The sequence below is a fragment of the Myotis myotis genome, unplaced genomic scaffold, assembly GCF_014108235.1.
Source record: "Myotis myotis isolate mMyoMyo1 unplaced genomic scaffold, mMyoMyo1.p scaffold_m19_p_2, whole genome shotgun sequence".
In the NCBI taxonomy this organism is placed as follows: domain Eukaryota; kingdom Metazoa; phylum Chordata; class Mammalia; order Chiroptera; family Vespertilionidae; genus Myotis; species Myotis myotis.
The window spans coordinates 88,807,467-88,827,293 of NW_023416324.1; the positions used below are offsets into that span (position 1 = coordinate 88,807,467).

Here is a 19,827-nt window from a genome sequence, read left to right on the forward strand (position 1 = left end):
AGGAGCCTCTGGGACAGCTTCAAGCGTACCAACATCAGAATTATAAGGGTGCCAGAAGATGAGAGAGAGCAAGATATTGAAAACCTATTTGAAGAAATAATGACAGAAAACTTCCCCCACCTGGTGAAATAAATAGACTTACAGGTCCAGGAAGCGCAGAGAACCCCAAACAAAAGGAATCCAAAGAGGACCACACCAAGACACATCATAATTAAAATGCCAAGAGCAAAAGACAAAGAGAAAATCCTAAAAGCAGCAAAAGAAAGAAACTCAGTTACTTACAAGGGAATACCCATACGACTGTCAGCTGATTTCTCAACAGAAACTTTGCAGGCCAGAAGGGAATGGCAAGAAATATTCACAGTGATGAATACCAAGAACCTACAACCAAGATTACTTTATCCAGCAAAGCTATTATTCAGAACTGAAGGTCAGATAAAGAGCTTCACAGATAAGGAAAAGCTAAAGGAGTTCATCACCACCAAACCAGTATTATATGAAATGCTGAAAGGTATCCTTTAAGAAGAGGAAGAAGAAGAAGAAGAAGAAGAAAAAGATAAAGATACAAATTATGAACAACAAACATGCATCTATCAACAAGTGAATCTAAGAATCAAGTGAATAAATAATCTGGTGATCATAATAGAACCAGGGACATAGAAAGGGAATGGACTGACTATTCTTGGGGGGTGGGGAAAGGGGTGTGGGAGATGCGGGAAGAGACTGGACAAAAATCGTGCACCTATGGATGAGGACAGTGGGTGGGGAGTGAGGGCGGAGGGTGGGACGGGAACTGGGAGGAGGGGAGTTATGGGGGGGAAAAAGAGGAACAAATGTAATAATCTGAACAATAAAGATTTAATTAAAAAAAAAAAAGAGAATTCATAGCAAATAGAGAGGACACAGAGGCTGTTGCCCTTTCCTTAATCTTTCCTTTGTCTTTATTTCCATGGTCAGGGACTTGACAGTGTCCCGCTAGAATGGATTGCCATTTCCCATTCCACTGCATTCTATAAACCAGCACCAGACTAACCTTCTGAGAAGTTCTCTCCTCATGTCATTCTCCTCCTCAGAATCTGCACTGACTCCCCAGTGGATAAGATACATACTCCGCAGCCTGGCATTCAAAGCCCTCCGCAACTGTATCCCAATCCACCCTCTACACACATCTTGCCTTCCTGCCTCTGCACTTTGCTTCATGCTCGCCCCACTGCAATGCTGTCCCATCTTCTCCTGACATTCTGCTAGACCCATCTTCGGCCTTGCTTCTCCGTGAGAACCTCCCACATCACCAAAGCCTATGTATGGTTCACTTTTTTATTCATTCTACTATCAATCCATTATACTGTACATACTTTCATTCAGCAAAAATCTTTTTGAGAACCTATATGAGCAAGGCATTGTGCTAGATGCTAAGGAAACAAAAATAAATGTCATCTTTTCAAAGCTGACAGGATTGACAATCAGATAGAACAAATACTAGCTACCATTTAGTTTGCACATACCATGTACCAGGTGGAGTACAAATCAAAAGATTTTGTTATAAATTATCTTAACAATAACACTGTGAGGGAGGTATTCTAATCCCGGTTTTATTGACAATAAAACAGAGGCTCAGCAGGGTCAGGTTAGCAGCCATAGTCGCTCAGATGATAATCAGCAGAACCAGGAATAAGAGTCTATAAAAACCTGCCCTGGTATCCAGGCTCCTAGGTGACACATGCTCTTCCACCACATCTCCCCTCTTCCTCTCTCCCTCCCCCTCCCTCCCCCTACTCTTTCCTCTCAGTTCAAAGCATTGGCAATTGGTCCTGTGTTATATGTTTTCTCTTTGCATCTTCTTAACTCGTAAATTTTTGTTATATGTTTATAACAAAACTGATTATATCATATTTTCCCAATAAGACTTGTAAAAGCTGAGAGACAGAGGAATTTGAAAAGGATGCAGTCAAGAATATTTTGAGTTTTACAGAGTAGGACTCATATATTTGCTCCAGTTATATCAGTTTTATAATGTTCAACACCTCAATATCTTTTTTTTTAATCCCCACATGAGGATATTTTTTTTCCCATTGATTTTTAGAGAGAGTGGAAGAGAAAGGGAAAGACAGAGAGAAGTATCAATGTGAAGAAATATCGATTGGTTGCCTCCTGCACGAGCCCCTACCAGGGCCCTGGCCAGGGAGGAGCCTACAACCAAGGTACCTTGCCCTTGACAGGAATTGAACCTGGGACCCTTCGGTCTGCAGGCAGACACTCTGTCCACTGAGCCAAACCAGCTAGGGCAGCACCTCTATATTTTATGGAGTTGGGAGGAAGGCATCCATGAGTTAAACATAGATCGCTAATATATGCCCAAAACTTTTAAATTATGAGAACCATTTTTTTATTAAAATTGCAAATCTGTGCCAGACCAGTGTGACTCAGTGGTTGAGCATCGACCTATGAACCAGGAGGTCAGGGATTGATTTCTGGTCAAGGCATATACCAGGGTACAGGCTCCATCCCCATTGGGGAGCGTGCAAGAAGTAGGCAATCAATGAGTCTCTTATCGTTGATGTTTCTCTCTCCCTTCCTCTGTGAAATCAATAAAAACATACTTTAAAAATTGCAAATCTGCACATGAGCAAAGTTATGCTCCCGACAGTAACCAATGGAGAAACACACAATAACAAACTTTCATGAATTTAACAATACTTTTACACAAATTTGTTTTATTAATCACAATTGCACATCAACATAGTACATGTAGCTGTAAAACATTCCTTGTGTTTTTTTTCACTAAATCTTTATTGTTCAGATTATTACATTTGTTCCTTTTTTTCCCCCCCCATAACTCCCTTCCTCCCAGTTCCCACCCCACCCTCCGCCCTCACTCCCCACCCACTGTCCTCATCCATAGGTGCACGATTTTTGTCCAGTCTCTTCCCGCATCTACCACACCCCTTTCCCCCCCAAGAATAGTCAGTCCATTCCCTTTCTATGTCCCTGATTCTATTATAATCACCAGTTCATTCTGTTCATCAGATTATTTATTCACTGGATTCTTAGATTCACTTGTTGATAGATGCATATTTGTTGTTCATAATTTGTATCTTTACCTTTTTCTTCTTCTTCCTCTTCTTAAAGGATACCTTTCAGCATTTCATATAATACTGGTTTGGTGGTGATGAACTCCTTTAGCTTTTCCTTATCTGTGAAGCTCTTTATCTGACCTTCAATTCTGAATAATAGCTTTGCTGGAAAAAGTAATCTTGGTTGTAGGTTCTTGGTATTCATCACTTTGAATATTTCTTGCCACTCCCTTCTGGCCTGCAAAGTTTCTGTTGAGAAATCAGCTGACAGTCGTATGGGTAGTCCCTTGTAGGTAACTGTGTTTCTTTCTCTTGCTGCTTTTAAGATTCTCTCTTTGTCTTTTGCTCTTGGCATTTTAATTATGATGTGTCTTGGTGTGGTCCTCTTTGGATTCCTTTTGTTTGGGGTTTTCTGTGCTTCCTGGACTTGTAGTCTATTTCTTTCACCAGGTAGGGGAAGTTTTCTGTCATTATTTCTTCAAATAGGTTTTCAATATCTTGCTCTCTCTCATCTTCTGGCACCCTTATAATTCTGATGTTGGTACACTTGAAGCTGTCCCAGAGGCTCCTTAAACTATCTTCGTATTTTCGGATTCTTTTTTCATTTTGCTTTTCCGGTTGGGTGTTTTTTGCTTCTTCACATTTCAAATCTTTGACTTGATTCTTGCGCTCCTCTGGTCTGCTGTTGGGTGTCTGTATAATATTCTTTATTTCAGTCAGTGTATGCTTAATTTCTAGTTGGTTCTTTATCACAACATTGAGGGTCTCATTAGATTTCTTGCAGATCTCATTAAGTTTATCGGCAGTTTCTAGAAGATTATTGAAAGACCTTAAAAGTGTGGTTCTGAATTCTATATCCTCCATCGACATTTGTGTCCTGTTTCTTTGTCTCCGCATTTTTAATGCTTTTTTGGTTCACCCCCTAGTGGTCTTTGTGCGCAGTCTTGTTGTAGTTAAGCCTTGATTGTTGTAAGTAATACTGGGGGTGATTTGACATCCAGGCCAATTAGCTGTGAGAATCAGCTGTGTCTGCAGTGGGAGAACTTTTGTCCTCTAGGGAGGTGCTAATCTAGTCCTTGCCTGAGGCTATCTGGCAAATGGCTCTGTGCAGGGCTTGGGCGGGGCGGGGAGGGTCGAACAGGATCAACAGGGCAGGCGGAGCGAGCAGTTATGGCTGCTCTCAGTCCCGTTCCCAGAGGCTCTACCTCTCAGAGTCCCAGCAACCGCTGCAAACATCGGAGAGAAAACTGCCCTCGAGTTCTGCCCGATGCAAGACAGTCTGGGTCCCTAGAGACTCTCCCAGAACTGGAGCTCAGAGCCTGAGACTCCCTCCCAATTGAAAACGACAACCGCGCCCTCAGCCACCAGCCCGATCCACGAGCACCTCCGCACCTTTGTATTTTCCACACTGCGCCTCCTCTGAGTCTCGGTATGCTGTTCTCTTTCCTTCTAGTTGAAGAATTTCCCCTCAGCCAGCCTTTCTGTGGTTCTGGGTGATGTCTGTTCCGTCTTTTAGTTGTATTTTTGAAGTGGTTGTGCGAGACAGCAATCTCCGGTGTTTACCTATGTCGCCATCTTGGTTCTCCTCAAACATTCCTTATACTGTTACAGATAATGCTTGCAAACCAATGACAAAATCTCCTCTCCTCGGGCATCCACGTCCCATAGACTAGAAACCGCTGATCTGTGAGTTTGCTGGCCCTGAGCCGAGTGTGGACAGAATGTAACCTTCTAAAGGGACATTCTTCCCTTCTGAGTCCAGAATTCCTTTATGGGGAGGAATCTAAATTTAAGGCAGAGCTTTGACTTTTATCTGTGCTCTGTGTTCAACAGGAATACAAAAATGGGAGTGGTTCTCAGCTCCCTGGCTATGCAATGTAATTACAACACGTGTGAATGGGATTTACAGGAATGGATTCAGTGGGACACACTTAAACACAACTCAGTGAGTTTATCTTACTTGCCATTTACCGCTCCATATCCCAGACATTAGAAAAATCTGAATTAACAGATTCGAGTTCAGTCAAAGCTGTAAATGTGCAAACTGTCAACTGATAACAGAGTGTTTGCCAAGGGAAAAAGAGAATTGCCTTCCCAGCACCCCACCCCCACCGATGTGTCCTCTGTGAACCCTTTTTTTTTTTCTTTTAATATATTTTTATTGATTTCAGAGAGGAAGAGAGAGGGAGAAACATCAATGATGAGAGAGAATCATTGATTGGCTGCCTCCTGCACACACCCCTGGGGATTGAGTCTGCAACCGGGCATGTGCCCTTGGCCAGAATTGAACCTGGGACCCTTCAGTCCACAGGCTGACACTCTATCCACTGAGCCAAACAAGCTAGGGCTCTCTGTTGAACCTTTCATTGTGTGTCTTCTATGAATTTTATCCAAGGCAAGGCTATGTTATCTGGTTAGAGTGTCTCTGAATGAACCTATAAGATATCATTTGAAGCACAAAATATATGACATTGCATTACATGAAAAGGTTATTCAAAGTTTTGTTCCTACAGCTACCTAATGCTTCCTTAAAGAGGCCTAAAGATCCTTCTGACATGAGACTTTAAAGCATAAGCAATGCAAAAATGTAGACTATGATTCTCACTATGATAGCAGAGCTGAAGGGGAAGGGGGCAGCCTAATAGTCAGGAGGCTATGACCGCCAGGAAGAAACGTTGTTGCTACTTAACTGGCAAATAGGTTTAATTTAAAAAGTATTGTTGTGGGGGAGAACATTGCTAGCTGGGGAGTGTGCCTGATCTTTGACCCTGGGGAGGGAGGTGGCAAAGGGACACTAAAGAACACAACCGATGTGATCTCTGCAGCTAAATGTTATCAGAATCAGGCTCAAGGATGCATGCCCTTGCTCAGCAGATTGCCAACCGGTGTCCAGACCCATGATGCAAACAGGACTTGTTGGCCTACCTAGGGTTCCATCTAGAACATCTAGAACAGATTAAATTCTACTCTCACCAACAGAAAATCCGCAGTCAAGTTACAGCTGAGATCCAGAGCATGGGTGGAGCTCGTCATACCAGCTTTGGACTGCATCACATCCCTAATCTAAGCAGCCAAACTATTAATGAATGCTGTCATGCAAACAGTGAAAAGGTCTTACATTGCCTCCACCAAGATCATCTGCAGATTTCTATTGTGTCCCTGCACCCAGCTGTGGTGTGGAGAATGAAGTCTCCTGAAAACAAAACAAACAAACAGAAAACCTTGATTAAAAGCCAGAAGAAATTTGTGCAGCTGTCAAAAGAGCTTCAGCAAAGAAAAATATCCACCCAGTGCAGGTCAAGAGTGAATGTAGCTCTGGCTGGTTTTGCTCAGTGGATAGAGCATCGGCCTGTGGACTGAAGGGTTCTGGGTTCGATTCCAGTCAAGGGCACTTGCCTGGATTGTGGGCTTGATCTCTAGTGGGGGGCATGCAGGAAGCAGCCAATCAATGATTCTCTCTCATCATTGATGTTTCTATCTCTCTCCCTCTCCCTTCCTCTCTGAAATCAATAAAAATATATTTTTTTTGAAGAAGAGTGAATGTAGAGGAAGACATGTCTGCTGAAACCACTATTCTACTCCAGTGTCTATATTACAGATCCTGGCTAAACACACTGCTTTAATTTATATTTGATTAGTACTTGGTTAGTTAATGAGCATTTAGAGTTTAACCCACAAGCAATGTAAAACATTAGAAATTGAACGTACATGAACATCATATATTTGGGACCATGTCATTGTCATCTCTGTATGGCAGCACCTAATAAGTAATCAATATATGCGTGTTGAATGAATGAAAACATCAGGTGTCATTCAGCCTTTCCCATCATGGAGAACATCGTATGTTCATTACCAAATGAACATAGGAGAATCAAGTGAGTCTTGTTCATCAGTAATAGCTTAAGTACATTCACCCTTTTAATTTTGAATTAAAACATTGACATGAGCTCTTGATTTGGTTTTCAATGAAAACAAGAGACCTCATAAAAAATATTTTCCCATTTAATCTCCATACTTTCTTTTTACCTGCCCTGACCTGATAGTGATTCCTGCTATTGGGGGGTGGGGGACCTCAATCTTTAGATATCTGTACCAATTGTCAACTGATTAGGCTAACACCCATCAGAAACTAACCAAGCTTGAGCAGTCAAGCTACTTCCTAGATTTTTAAGGTTAGGCTCGATTATTAATGAAGCAATTTATTAACATTATAAAGGTTATGATGAGTTTTGAAACCACAAATGTGCCTTTTAGGGTTCCATTGTGTTTAGCAAGTTTTTTTGTTTGTTTGTTTGTTTAGCAGTTTTGCATGTTCAAGTGTTGGGTTTAAATGAGTCCATAAGAATTCATAAATGGAGGAAGGATTACCCACTTGGGGAAATGGGGCATCTAACTATATCTCTGAGTGAGTTATACCAACAAAAGTGCAGGCAATTCTGCATGACTCTAAAAATCCACTTGTATCAGCTTGCAATTGTAATTCAAAGGAAAAGGTCAATTTGAAAAACCTTTGGCATTGAGTAAAATGTAACTGAATAGTATCATTGAATTATGAAATAGAGTTAATGGCAATGAAGCTGGAGTGATTTTAATCAATCATATTTTTCAAAATAAAAGTCATTGAGGTTTTTTTAAAAAAAGAGAAGTAATGATCTGGATACCTATAAACTTAATCAATCCAGAGTTTTACTCATTTATAATAGAGAAACATGCACAATACTAGTATCTTCATCCCAAAATGCATTTAGAGCTTTTATTATGTGCATGGCATAATTAAAAGCAACAATATTATATTTTAGGAGATTAGGTGTTTCTTGTACTCTAGATGTCAGATCTATAAATACTCTATTTCGGCTTCCAAGTCTTTCTCCTTACCTCTTCCTTGGAAAGTCCAGCTTCTACCACAATGCCTAGCACATAATAGGTATCAGAAAATGAATTAATAAATGAGTTAATGAATGGGACGCCTGTGGCTTCCACAAACAACTGTATAAGCACAGACACTTTAGAGAATTGAGATCTTGCTCCCCAGCATATATTGTTAGCTTGGCTCAAATAGACACTCAAAAATTACACAAACCTTAAAAAAAAAAAAAAAAGAAATATAGACACCCTCACTCAACAAAAACTCAGGCCTGAACCTCAGGCTAACAACAAAAAGCCACATAGTCTAACAGTTGGTTTTATTACTCATTTCCCCCTCCAGGTCTAAATTTCTTATAGTCTTTTTTTATATTCAAAGCAGAAATAAAAGAGGAATTCTCTGAGGTTGTATGTGCCTTTTGTATAATCAGTAGTAAAATCGTTTCAAGGCAGTGTGCACAGAGGTGATGAATTCTGGAGAGCAGGATTGTTGAGGAAAGTTTGCATGGTAGGGGTACATAGGGTAGAGAAGGCTGTCTACTGAGGACAGAAAAAGGAAAAAAAAAGAGAAGTCAAGGCAGGAAATAACATGTATACAAGCGTATAAGTGCATAAAATAAAAATATTCAAACATATATGGCTTGAGATTGATCCATAAACAAACAATGAAATGCGCCAGTTGTTAAAGAGATATTCACAGCACATCTTCCTTCTTCAGTGGACAAATGATTAAACCAAAAGACTGACCCCATCTTGGGAAGGACATTTTAGCCTTTGAGCACTATGGCAAGCTGGTTCAACTCACAAGGCACAGGGAAAAGGCAAAATAAATAGCATTCATTAGGATTATGATTGCTGATGCAAAGGTATTAACAAAGAAGCTCTTTGTCTATTGGAGCATATTTTACCTGGCCAGCTATTAAAATAGAAACATTTAAAACCAGACAATATTAGTATGCATGGTGTTAGAAGTAGGGTAGTAGTTAGCTTCTGTGGGGACTGACTGGTGATATTCTATACCTTGACTTGGAGATACAGTGCATACATGTGGGTGAAAATTCATCCAACTGTACTCTTATGAGTATATACATTATATATATTTATGTACGTATATTATACTTCAACAAAAAGTTTGCTGAAAATGCCTATATAGAAATTTCAAGGCTATTTCACTGACAGTACAATCTATATAAAAGAACAAGCTATTTCAAAACTATATGTATTTTCTTTACAGAAGGTAACTGATGGATATAATACCAACAATTAAGAGAAAGAGTGCCTATTCATGAGTCAAGTGTTTTGAGCTTCCCAGGAGATGAGAAACTAGTCCACATAATTAAAGGAAGCATGGAGCTACACTGACTACAGAGTCTAAACCGATTGATCAGATAAAAGTCTAGGCCTGTACAGGTCATGTGGTCAACCAGCCTGTATTTTCCTAATTGTTTTCTTCTCTGGTATCATTAAAGGCCTTCCTAACCTGCTGGTAAACAGTGAATAGAGATTAGTGGTCATTAACCAAGGTCATGGGTCACTCGCAGAAGGAAACGCTCCTCTCACTCTCCACCTCGAGCTCATGAGTGAAGAAGGTACACAACCTAGGAGGACAGAGGCCCCGTATTCGCTGCTCGCCCTCCGATTTGACTGTTGCCCTCTTCCACCGTGCTCACCCAGGGCCCCTGCTCCCTGACTTTAGAGGCAGGTCTCAGAGCTGTCGGCAACTAAAGCCTTCACGGGTAGCGTCCACCCCTTTAGCTTGTTTTCTCCAGTCTCCAGAATTAGCAGAAGTGAATTCCTACTCATGGGGGGAAAAACAATAAGGATTTTTATCACTTTTCATAGTCAAAGGTAAGAATCTTTGCAGCGTTCCATGATGAAGTCACGGGATTTTCAAGTCACGTTTATCGGCATTCCACAAAAGTGCACTCCCACTTCAACAGGGCCAGTTCCTCTCTTTTTCTATTAAATGTCGGACTCTGTGCAAGATTTCAGAGTGAAAAAGAGCTCTGGTGCTTTTACAAAGCTTGAAAACAGGAGCCCAGAAGCTCAGGGGTGGCCAGAGAAGCAATGTCCAGCCGGCTCAGCTCTGCCAAGGCTCTCACCCTGCTGTCCCCGCAGACACCCAGGTGCTCCCCCCACAACCTCTGCCAAGATGCCCAGGAGAGAGAGGGGAGGGAGCCCAAGGAGAGACTGGCCAGACGCCATCCAAACTGCTCCTGCAAATGTTGAAATTAATGTTTAAAAAAATCATCAGGCAAAAAAAGTACAGACAAATGGGGAAAGGGGAGCAAAAGGAAAGAGCAAAAACGACCAACCAAGAAAGTGTAGAAGATTCACCTGCAGAAAAGAGAGAAGCTGCAGCCAGGAAAAGGCCAGCCTCTGATGAAAAAGGAAAGAAAGAAGCCAGATCTGATCAACATCATAACCCAAGTCTCATCGACTGTCTCACTATCGCCCTTCTGGAACAATCCAGAGGAATTGTTTTAGCAGCTATTTGTAAACGCAAGCTTTTAACAGTGCTAGAAACACACTTTTAAGAAGTAAGAAACCCATTCTATGCCTTAAAAAGTTTTTTGTAAGTGCAAATACTTTTTGAGAAGTGAGCTCATGGGCTGGTTGTTTATTTTTCAGCACAACCAGAAATGAATGAAATACAAATGAAGGGAGGTTTTGATCATGGGCTGGGGGGCAGGTGGGGGAGAGTGTGTTGGCAGTTTTTAAAAGCAGTAACAAGAAGCTTAGCCAAATGGCGATTTGAAGTCATAATCATGCATTTAGCTTGTAGACATTTCCTATTACTTAACTTTATTCCCCTACTGTCTTTTAGTAGAATTACTTGTGAAACTGCTCCCTGGTCTTGGCTTCCCCTGACAGAGCTGGGTGCTCTCTGTGGCATCTTTGTTCACAGTAGCCCCCCCCCCCACACCCACTTTTTTGCTTTTTTTGGGGGGGGGGGTGGGGATGAGGATAAATGAACTCTTTATTTAAGGTAAAGACTTTTGTTGTTGTTGTTATTGTTAATCCTCACTCAAGGATATGTTTTTCATTGCTTTTTCAGAGAGAGTGGAAGGGAGGATGAAAGGGGGAGAGAGAGAAACATTGATGTGAGAGAGACACATCGATTTGTTGCCTCCTGCTTGTGCCTGGATGGAGGCTGGGCACTGATATATATGTTCAGAGATATATATGTGAGATATATATGTTCAGCTTTAATATACTAGTAGCCTGGTGCATGGATTCGTGCACATTGAAAGGAAATTAATTAGAAGAAATATTTTAATATTGCTATTCGCCCTTTCTCTATAATAGAAAAGTCAGAGATGAAAGAAAATTAGTAAAATGTGTATGAAAATAATATATAAATTGACTAATAAATAGACAATAATAACGAAGACATGATATAAAAACAACAAAAACATGATATAAAAACAACATTGATAAAAACAATGACTGATAAATTGATTAAATTTATTCTAATATCTCCCTGTAATATCACATTAAGAGTAAAAACACTTTCAGAGTGCTTGACTAATTTCCCTTGTGATGAAGTATTTACAGCTTTAACTTTAACGTCACATGCTCTTTGAACTCGAGAGAAAGCAACATATAACTGATCGTGTCCAAAGACGGGTTCAGGTAGGAATATTCCTACTCTGTCTAGAGTTTGTCCTTGTGATTTATTAAGAGTCATCGTAAATGTTGGCATTACAGGAAACTGACTTGGAATTAATTTAAATGGGAGGCCAGTGTCAGATGGGACAAATATCGTGCATGCACGAGTCAATGTTTATTTTTAAATTGCCAGTGTGCGTCATATGTACTGGCTGGCCAGTCGGTTGGATGGTCAGATGGACGAACAGTCAGTCACTTAGCCTTTTATATATGTAGATATATAGATATTGCATATATGTAAACAAAAGTATATATTTTTAGTATATAACAAAGGCTTAGGTGTGAAATGAGTAGACAGATGTAGAATTAGATCTTTCTAGAGTCCTTTCACCATTTCTAAATAGCAACTGAAATAGACATATAAAAACTATGATACAAGTATTGAGTTTTCTGATAAAAATTACAGCATATTCTAAATGATAATATAGAAACATAAGATTGCTTAATTGATTTAATAACATGACATAAAACCCCTCATTTGATATAATCATTACACAAAATACATAGATGAATACTGTCTTCTCTTTTTTTTTTTCCTTTTTTTTTTATTGCTTAAAGTATTACAAAGAATATTACATATGTCTCCTTTTTTTCCCCCTGCCCTTGACAATCCCCTGGCCTCCCCTACCCCCCAGTGTCTTATGTCCATTGGTTATGCTTATATGCATGCATACAAGTCCTTCGGTTGATCTCTTACCCACCCCCCTCCTGCCCTCCCACCCTCCCCGGCCTTCCTGCTGTAGTTTGACTGTCTTCTCTTAAAAATATAAAATAAATAAGCAAATTGTGAAAATAGGCAAGTTTCCATTAAATAATTTTTAAAAAAGAAATTTCTGCTTTCCATATCAATTTAAAAAAGGAAATGATCATTTAAACAATATTTAAGTTTATTAAACAAATTTTAAAAATTATTATAAAATGTTTAACTTTCATCTGCTTTAAAGCTTTTGTTGCTCCCAAATTTTGAACATAACTGAACTTTCAAATCTGCTAAAATCTGCTGAATGCATTCCAATTTGGATTCTAAGGCATCAATTTCTTCTTGCAAATTTTTCATTGCTTCTTCTAACATTTCTTATGTTTATTCTTGAGAATAGCTAATGAAAACATTACCAATTTGATAAGGTATCATTAAGCAGTTGTCATCTGCAAGCATGATGTCCTTGCAAGCACCTTCTAAATTTTGTTTTTATTTTTGTTAATTCTCACCCGAGGATATTTTTCCATTGATTTGTAGAGAGTGGGAGGGAGGGGGAGAGACAGAGAGAAACATTGATGTGAGAGAGACACATTGATTGGTTGCCTCCTGCATGTGCCCTGACCAGGGCCAGGGATGGAGCCTGCAACTGAGGTACTTGCCCTTGAAGGGAATCAAACCAGGACCCTTCAGTCCACAGGCCAAGGCTCTATCCACTGAGCCAAACCAGGTAGGACCATCTTCTAAATTTTGGAGTTGTTTCTTTTTTACATCAATTTCTTCCTTCGGCTCTGTGATTCTACTTGTATTCCATGCAAATCTGTTTATCTTTTGTTGATCTTCAAAAGTAACCTCGATGCCTTCTGCAGCTGCCTTCTTCATGGTGGGCACATCGTGAGACTCAGCCCCCTTCTCCTGTTAACTTAGTTAATGTGCTGTGAAAGAATGGAAATTGTTGATCATGTAGTGTATACGATATTAAATAATGAATGCATGAAATTTTAGACCTCACAGATGTCCAATGTTACAAGTTATTGATATTTGAGAGTCTCTGGTTTTTGCCTGCTTTATTGAGATACTAGAGGCCTGATGCACAAAATTCATGCAAGAGTAGGCCTTCCTTCCCCCGGCTGCTGGCACTGGCTTCCCTCTGGCACCCAGGACCCAGGCTTGACATATCATATTGTGTAAGTGTGAGGTGTACAACATGGTGATTTTATACACGTATATATTGCAAAATGACTACCCCACAGGGTTAGTTAACACCTCCAGCACTCACATAATTACCTTTTTCACATTTCAATTAACAGTTAACATTTGACATTATTTTATATTAGTTTCAGGTGTACAGCATAGTGGTTACACACTTATATAATTTACAAAGTGATTGTACCAATAATTCTAGTACCCACCTGGCACCATACATAGTTATTAAAATATTATTGACTATATTCCCTATGCTGTACTTTACATCCCTGTGACTATTTTGTAACTGCCAATTTGTACTTCTTAATCCCTTCACCTTTCTCACCAGCTCCCAACCCCCTCACATAATTACCGTGTGTGTGTATGTGTGTGTGTATGTGTGTTGAGAATATTTAAGACCTACTCCTTTAGCAACTTTCAAGTATATATAAAACAGTATTGCTAACTATAGTCACCATGCTGTACATTAGATCCCCAGAACTCATTCATCTTATAACTGGAAGTTTGTACCCTTTGACCAACATCTCCCCACATCCCCCAACACCCAGCCTCTAGCAACCACTATTCTACTCTCTGTTTCTATGAGTTCAGCTTTTTTAAAGTCCACATATGAGTAACAGCTTACAATACTTGTCTTTGTCTGACTTACTTCACTCAGCATACTGCCTTCATAGTCCTTTGATAGCCTCTTTAAGAGCAATTTGTCTCCACATTTTAAGCTGGAAAGCAACCTAATAACTGTTTAGAAAAGAATTATAATTATAAAGCATTTTATATTTTCAGCCCTTGCATTAAGAACAATATGCAATTTGATCATCACTAATCACCAAATAAAACACAGTAAATCATCAATTAAAGAGAAAGAAATTCTGAGAATACAAGGTGTGGTGGAAATTGTAGGTAGGTGGACAGGGGTTCCCAACCCACAGAGGTAATGTGATGTCTTACATCACGTGGCAAACATTACAACAGTAAACCAAGACTTGAACCATGCCTTCAGGTCCCTTCATAACTTCTCAGCCCATTGCTGTTCCCGTTACCCAGATGGCCTCCTGCAAATAGCCCATCACCCTACAGGTATGCATGGCTTGCAAAGCCAAAGGGCCAGAAATAGGTTCAAATCTAGATTTTTCTCCTTCACTACATTGCTTATAGCAATGCTTCTTGACACTTGCTGTATATCAGATCATCTGAAGGAGCTTCGAAAAAAAATACAGCTGTCAGACTCCTTTTCCATATTCTGACTCATTTGTTCTGGGGTGGGGCTCAGGTATTTTGTTTTTTTTAAAACCTTCCAGGTGATTCTAATACACAGCCAATTAGATGAAAAGCACTTCTCTGTGGCACGGGTTCTCCACCCTGGGTACACTTCAGAATCGCTTGGGGAGCTTTAAAAGTGACCTGCCTGCGTCCCATCCTCAGAGATGCTGATTCACCTGGTGCTGGGTGCAGCCTCAGCACAATAGCTTCCCAGGTGACTTGACTGTACCCAGGAAACGAGAACCATCGCTAATGGACTCCCCAAACCATGCTTCTCTAATCTCAGTCATCTTCCAGGGAAGGCTGTCAGTGCCATGGTCATTGCCATTCTTAAAATTCCAGTGCTGCCAGTGTTCAATAAATGCTCGTTGATAGAATTGCCTAATGAGAATCAATGTTAATGGACAGGTGAGAAGAAAAGGACAAGTATAAGAAATAATGAGTATTTAATAGGAAAATGTCCTGAGGGTAGAGTATAGAGTCAGCTAAGCAAATATTATGACAGCGTTTGGATTGTTTTACAAACGCACAGGTGGTGGCCCTCTTAGGTAGTGAAGGCTACCGTCCTAGGCCTGAGATATCCTTGGTCCCAAGGATATTCTGAGAGTGGGAATAAGCAAATTCCACCCACCATACCTAATTCCTGTCCCACAGAATCGCTCATTTCTGAGTCTAACAGCAATCTCAGCACAAGCCTCCGCATAGCAAGATACTTCTCTTACAAAATGCTGTGCCCCGCAGGTGAACACAGACGGTGTTACAATGTGAAGCCCTAACACAAAAGAGCTATTTTCCTGGATGGATTTGAGTAAACTAAAAAAGAAAAATAATTTCTCCTTTTAAGATTATTTAACAAAAATACTAAGTTAGCAAGTCAGACAGCAGAGCTGTCTGTGCTGCCCAGACCCATGTTTGCAATAAACAGGACTAGGAAGACATTTATCAACATGTCCCAAGGCCAATCTTTAGATAGTGCGATTGTGGTGGTTTTATTTTATTTTGTTCTACGTTTTCTACTTTTTTTTTTTTTCCAATTACAGGTATTACTTTTTAGTAACTAAAAAAAGAACACAACCCATTTTTAAAAATGTAGTTGTCTCAAGCTTGGGGAATGATTGTCAAAGGCACTTCTGAGCCTGTTGGCGTGCTGAGGGAGGACAGGTTTGTCCTGCTGTTTGAACATTCAGCACCTCTGTGTTTTCACAAGCAGTCAAAGATTCTGCAATCCTGGTGATGTGCTGGCCAGGCTAACAAGGCTGGTATCAGACAGGTGAGCGATGAAGATTAAGTTTCTAATAACCAGGGAGTCTATCCATTTGTTGCCAACCCTGACAATATAGGGATGAATTAAACACTCTTTATATTGGTTTGCCACCATTGACTGATAATGTGAACTTCATAGAGTCAGAAATGAGGAGAAAATGCTTAGATTCATGATCTAACATCCCTAGATACTGACACTTGACAAAGTTGGCCTCAGCATTTATAAATCAGATGCAAATAGCATGTGGTTTGAAAGTCAGAAGATGCAAATGTCATGTGCGTAAGCCTTTTAGAGAAATTCTAGTGTTGAACTTGTGCACTTGGTTTACCTCCTAAGCCCAGTGAGTGGAATGGACCAGTAGGGAGTCCCTAATGAAACGCCAACCCAGCAGTGAGGTTCTCTAACCTTCAACAAGAAGAGTCTCTTTCCTCTGAAACCTCCAAATCTTCACCAACACCCTCAGACTCCTTTTAAAAACCCTGGTGCTCCTGTCCATGTCTTCTGTCTCTTCCCTGAATTTTCCAGCCTCTTCTGTTCTTCACATAAATATTCTTCATTCAAAACTTCCCTGAAACAAAACTCTTTCTCTTAGTCTCCTCCACTGGAACACCCCACAAGGTCATTATGACTTTCAAGTTTGAGAAGTATTGGTCTAGCGTTGCCTCTCAATACTGGCTGCATATTGAATCCTGTGGGATTCTAAAATATAGATACCTGGGCTCCAGCCCCCAAGATCCTGATTGAATTGATCTGGGTGGTGCTGGGAATTAGAATTCTTTAAAGTGCCTCCAATGTGCAGTGTGTGTGTGTGTGTGTGTGTGGCGGGGGGGGGGGGGGGGGGGGGGAAGGGGAGTCACTGTGAGTGTCCTTGCTGGTGTTCTCCAAAAATTCTGCAAGATTTTGTAAACCCAGCGCCTCACTATACACTGAGTGGCCAAATTATTATGACCACCTGACGTTTGTAGGCAAATTAGTTATAATTTCGGGCTGAAGTTGCTAGAGGGCCAGACCATTATAAATAGGGAAGCAGGTTGTTTACCACGACAGAAGTGATTTTTTTTTCTGAAGATATGGGTAAACAATGTGATTTAACAGCCTTTGAACATGGGAGATTATATATATATATATATATATATATATTTTTTTTTTTTTTTTGCTGAGTGGCCAGATTATTATGACCACCCCATCAGTACTTCCTTGGGCCACTATTTGCCTTCAATATGCAGCAATTCTTGGCATTGACTCCACGAGATGTTGAAAGGTGATGCGAGGAAACTGACACCATGCCTGATGAATAGCACTGTCCAGTCTGTGAGATTTAATGGTTGTGGAACCAGCTGCCTGATGGCTCTTTTAACTTCATCCCACAAATGCTCAATTGGATTGAGATCTGGTGATTGTGGGGGCCACCTAAGCAAGGTAAAGTCTCCCTCATATTCTTGAAACCACTCCTGCACAATACGAGCACCATGGCATGGCGCATTGTCTTGTTGGAAGAAGCCATCTCCATTGGGATATGCCATCAACATGTTAGGATGAACCTGATCAGCAACGATACTTAGGTATGTTGTGCTATTCAGATGTTGTTCCACATGAATTAAAGGGCCCAAATCATGCCAGAAAAACATGCCCCAAACCATAACATGGCCCCCACCAGCTTGATGGGTTGTACTCATGTATGTGGGGGGCATGCTTTCATGCTGTTTCCTCCAAATTCTCACTCTGCCATCTGCATGATGCAACTGGAAATGTGATTCATCGGACCACATGACTTTTTTCCAGTGCTCGACTGTCCAATCCTTGTGTTCCTGTGCGAATTGGAGACATTTTATCTTGGTAACTGCAGACCGCAAAGGTGTTCAGACAGGCCTTCGGCTTCCATATCCCATACAATGCGGTGTATGGCTAATTTGCCTACAAACATCAGGTGGTCATAATAATCTGGCCACTCATAATATTATATATCCTACATTCAAAGGCTGTTAAATCACGTTGTTTACCCATATCTTCAGGAAAAAAATCACTTCTACTGTCGTGGTAAACAACCTGCTTCCCTATTTATAATGGTCTGGCCCTCTAGCAACTTCAGCGCGAAATTATAGCTAATTTGCCTACAAACGTCAGGTGGTCAAAATAATCTGGCCACTCAGTGTATAGCTATTTCTCTCCTCTTTCCTACTGAGCCTTTCTATTAGATGGTAATGCTTCTCACCTTCCCAAAAGTACCTGGTAGTCTCATTTGTCAAAAAGCATTTATTGAACATGTAGAATTGGCATAAATGCAAAACCTGTTCTTAAACTTCCTTTCACAGTAAATAATTTACATTCTCTTTCTTCAATAACCCCATTTTCAAATTTTGTAAGCATTCTTTGGTGCTACTATAATTATGGCTTGTGGTTTTCAGAGTAGAAGAAAAGAAAATTAAGGACTTTTTCTCCTGTTTCAGTTTTGAAACAACCTAAGGATTATTTTGAGTCACAGAGACATCAGAAGCTGATTATATTTAAAAGAAAATATATTCTGTTCTTTAACCTTTGTAAATATACCAGTGGCGCACTTTTCCATCCCACTGTAACAGCTAGCATTCCTAGAGGGCTTGCGGTGCCCCAGCACTGAGCTGCTGCTTCACCTGTATTAATCATCTCAGTTCATCCACCTAACAGCCCCATGAGGTACATTCTGTTTTTATTCCTGTTTTTTTTTTTTGGATGAGAAAATAGCAGCACAAAGAAGAGTCCAGTCATCCCAGGTCCACAGCTTGTCTCCTGAAGACAGGACTGAACCCAGGCTGCTGGGCACAGGACCCGCTGCAGCTATTCTGCTGGCTGTTCTGTGGTGGACGGTGTTTCGGGAACATGGTGCTGTGGTTTAGGATCCTGGCATAGTCCTCCCAGATGCTTTTGTGCATCTTTTCCAAGCTTTTCCCCCACTTTAATCTGTGGCCCATAAAGCACTTTCCCAGGTATAATCCACGGTGAAGTATAAAGGATTTCATGTTTGAACAAATTCCTCCTGAATGTTGAGCAAGATAAAAAACAAGTTCTGACAAATACAGTCTGTCTAAGTAGAGAAGCCTTGATAGTTTATAAGGAAATGTCCATCTCCTAAGCAAACCCAGTTACATTTTAGTATCTCTTTGCAAAAAGTAGATAAATAATAAATGTAATAGATGTAGCCTCTGGGGGAGGGGGGAAGAGAGAGAGAGAAAAAGAGAGAGAGAAAGAGAGAGAAAGAGAGAGAGAGAGAGAGAGAGAGAGAGAGAGAGAGAATATAAAGGTAAGAAAGTTAATGCCAAATAGTATATACCAAAGGCATTTTTGGGGGGGCCTCCTCTATGACCATCCCATTTTGATATGTCTCCTCTTTCATCCTCCTCTCAGCTGGGAAATGATTTATTTTAATCCCTTCTGGTTGTTCTAGAGCAGGTTTCTCAACCTCGGCACTACTGACTTTTGGGCCAGGAAATCCTTTGTTGCAGAGGCTGCTCTGTGCATTGCAGGATGTTTAACAGCATCCCAGCCACTGGCCACTGGGTGCTGGTAGTACATGGCCCCCCACCCGGTGAGTTGTGACAACTAAAAACATCCTCAGGCATTGCTGCCTGGACCCTGAAGGTGAGGAGTGGGGCACAGTCCCCACCAACTGAGAACCGCTGTTCTGAAAACAGTCATTGGAATTGTAAGACTACACCTTCGTATTTTGCGGTTTCACCTTAAATATTGTCTCAAAGATTTCAAGTCCACATAGTAGATCTCCCTAGTATTGTTTAATTGCTTTTCCCCTTGTCTTG

The 19,827-nt window shown here is 40.6% G+C and overlaps 1 protein-coding gene across 1 annotated transcript; it reads right to left on the reverse strand.

The window, feature by feature from the left end:
* Positions 1-12,531: 12,531 nt before the first annotated feature.
* On the reverse strand, positions 12,532-14,284 carry LOC118675191 (prefoldin subunit 4-like). Its single transcript, XM_036347467.1, is given in 3 exon segments — positions 12,532-12,782; positions 13,044-13,241; positions 14,162-14,284. Coding segments are annotated over 2 exon segments (396 nt in total). The 5' UTR covers positions 13,189-13,241; positions 14,162-14,284.
* Between the last annotated feature and the right edge of the window lie 5,543 nt (positions 14,285-19,827).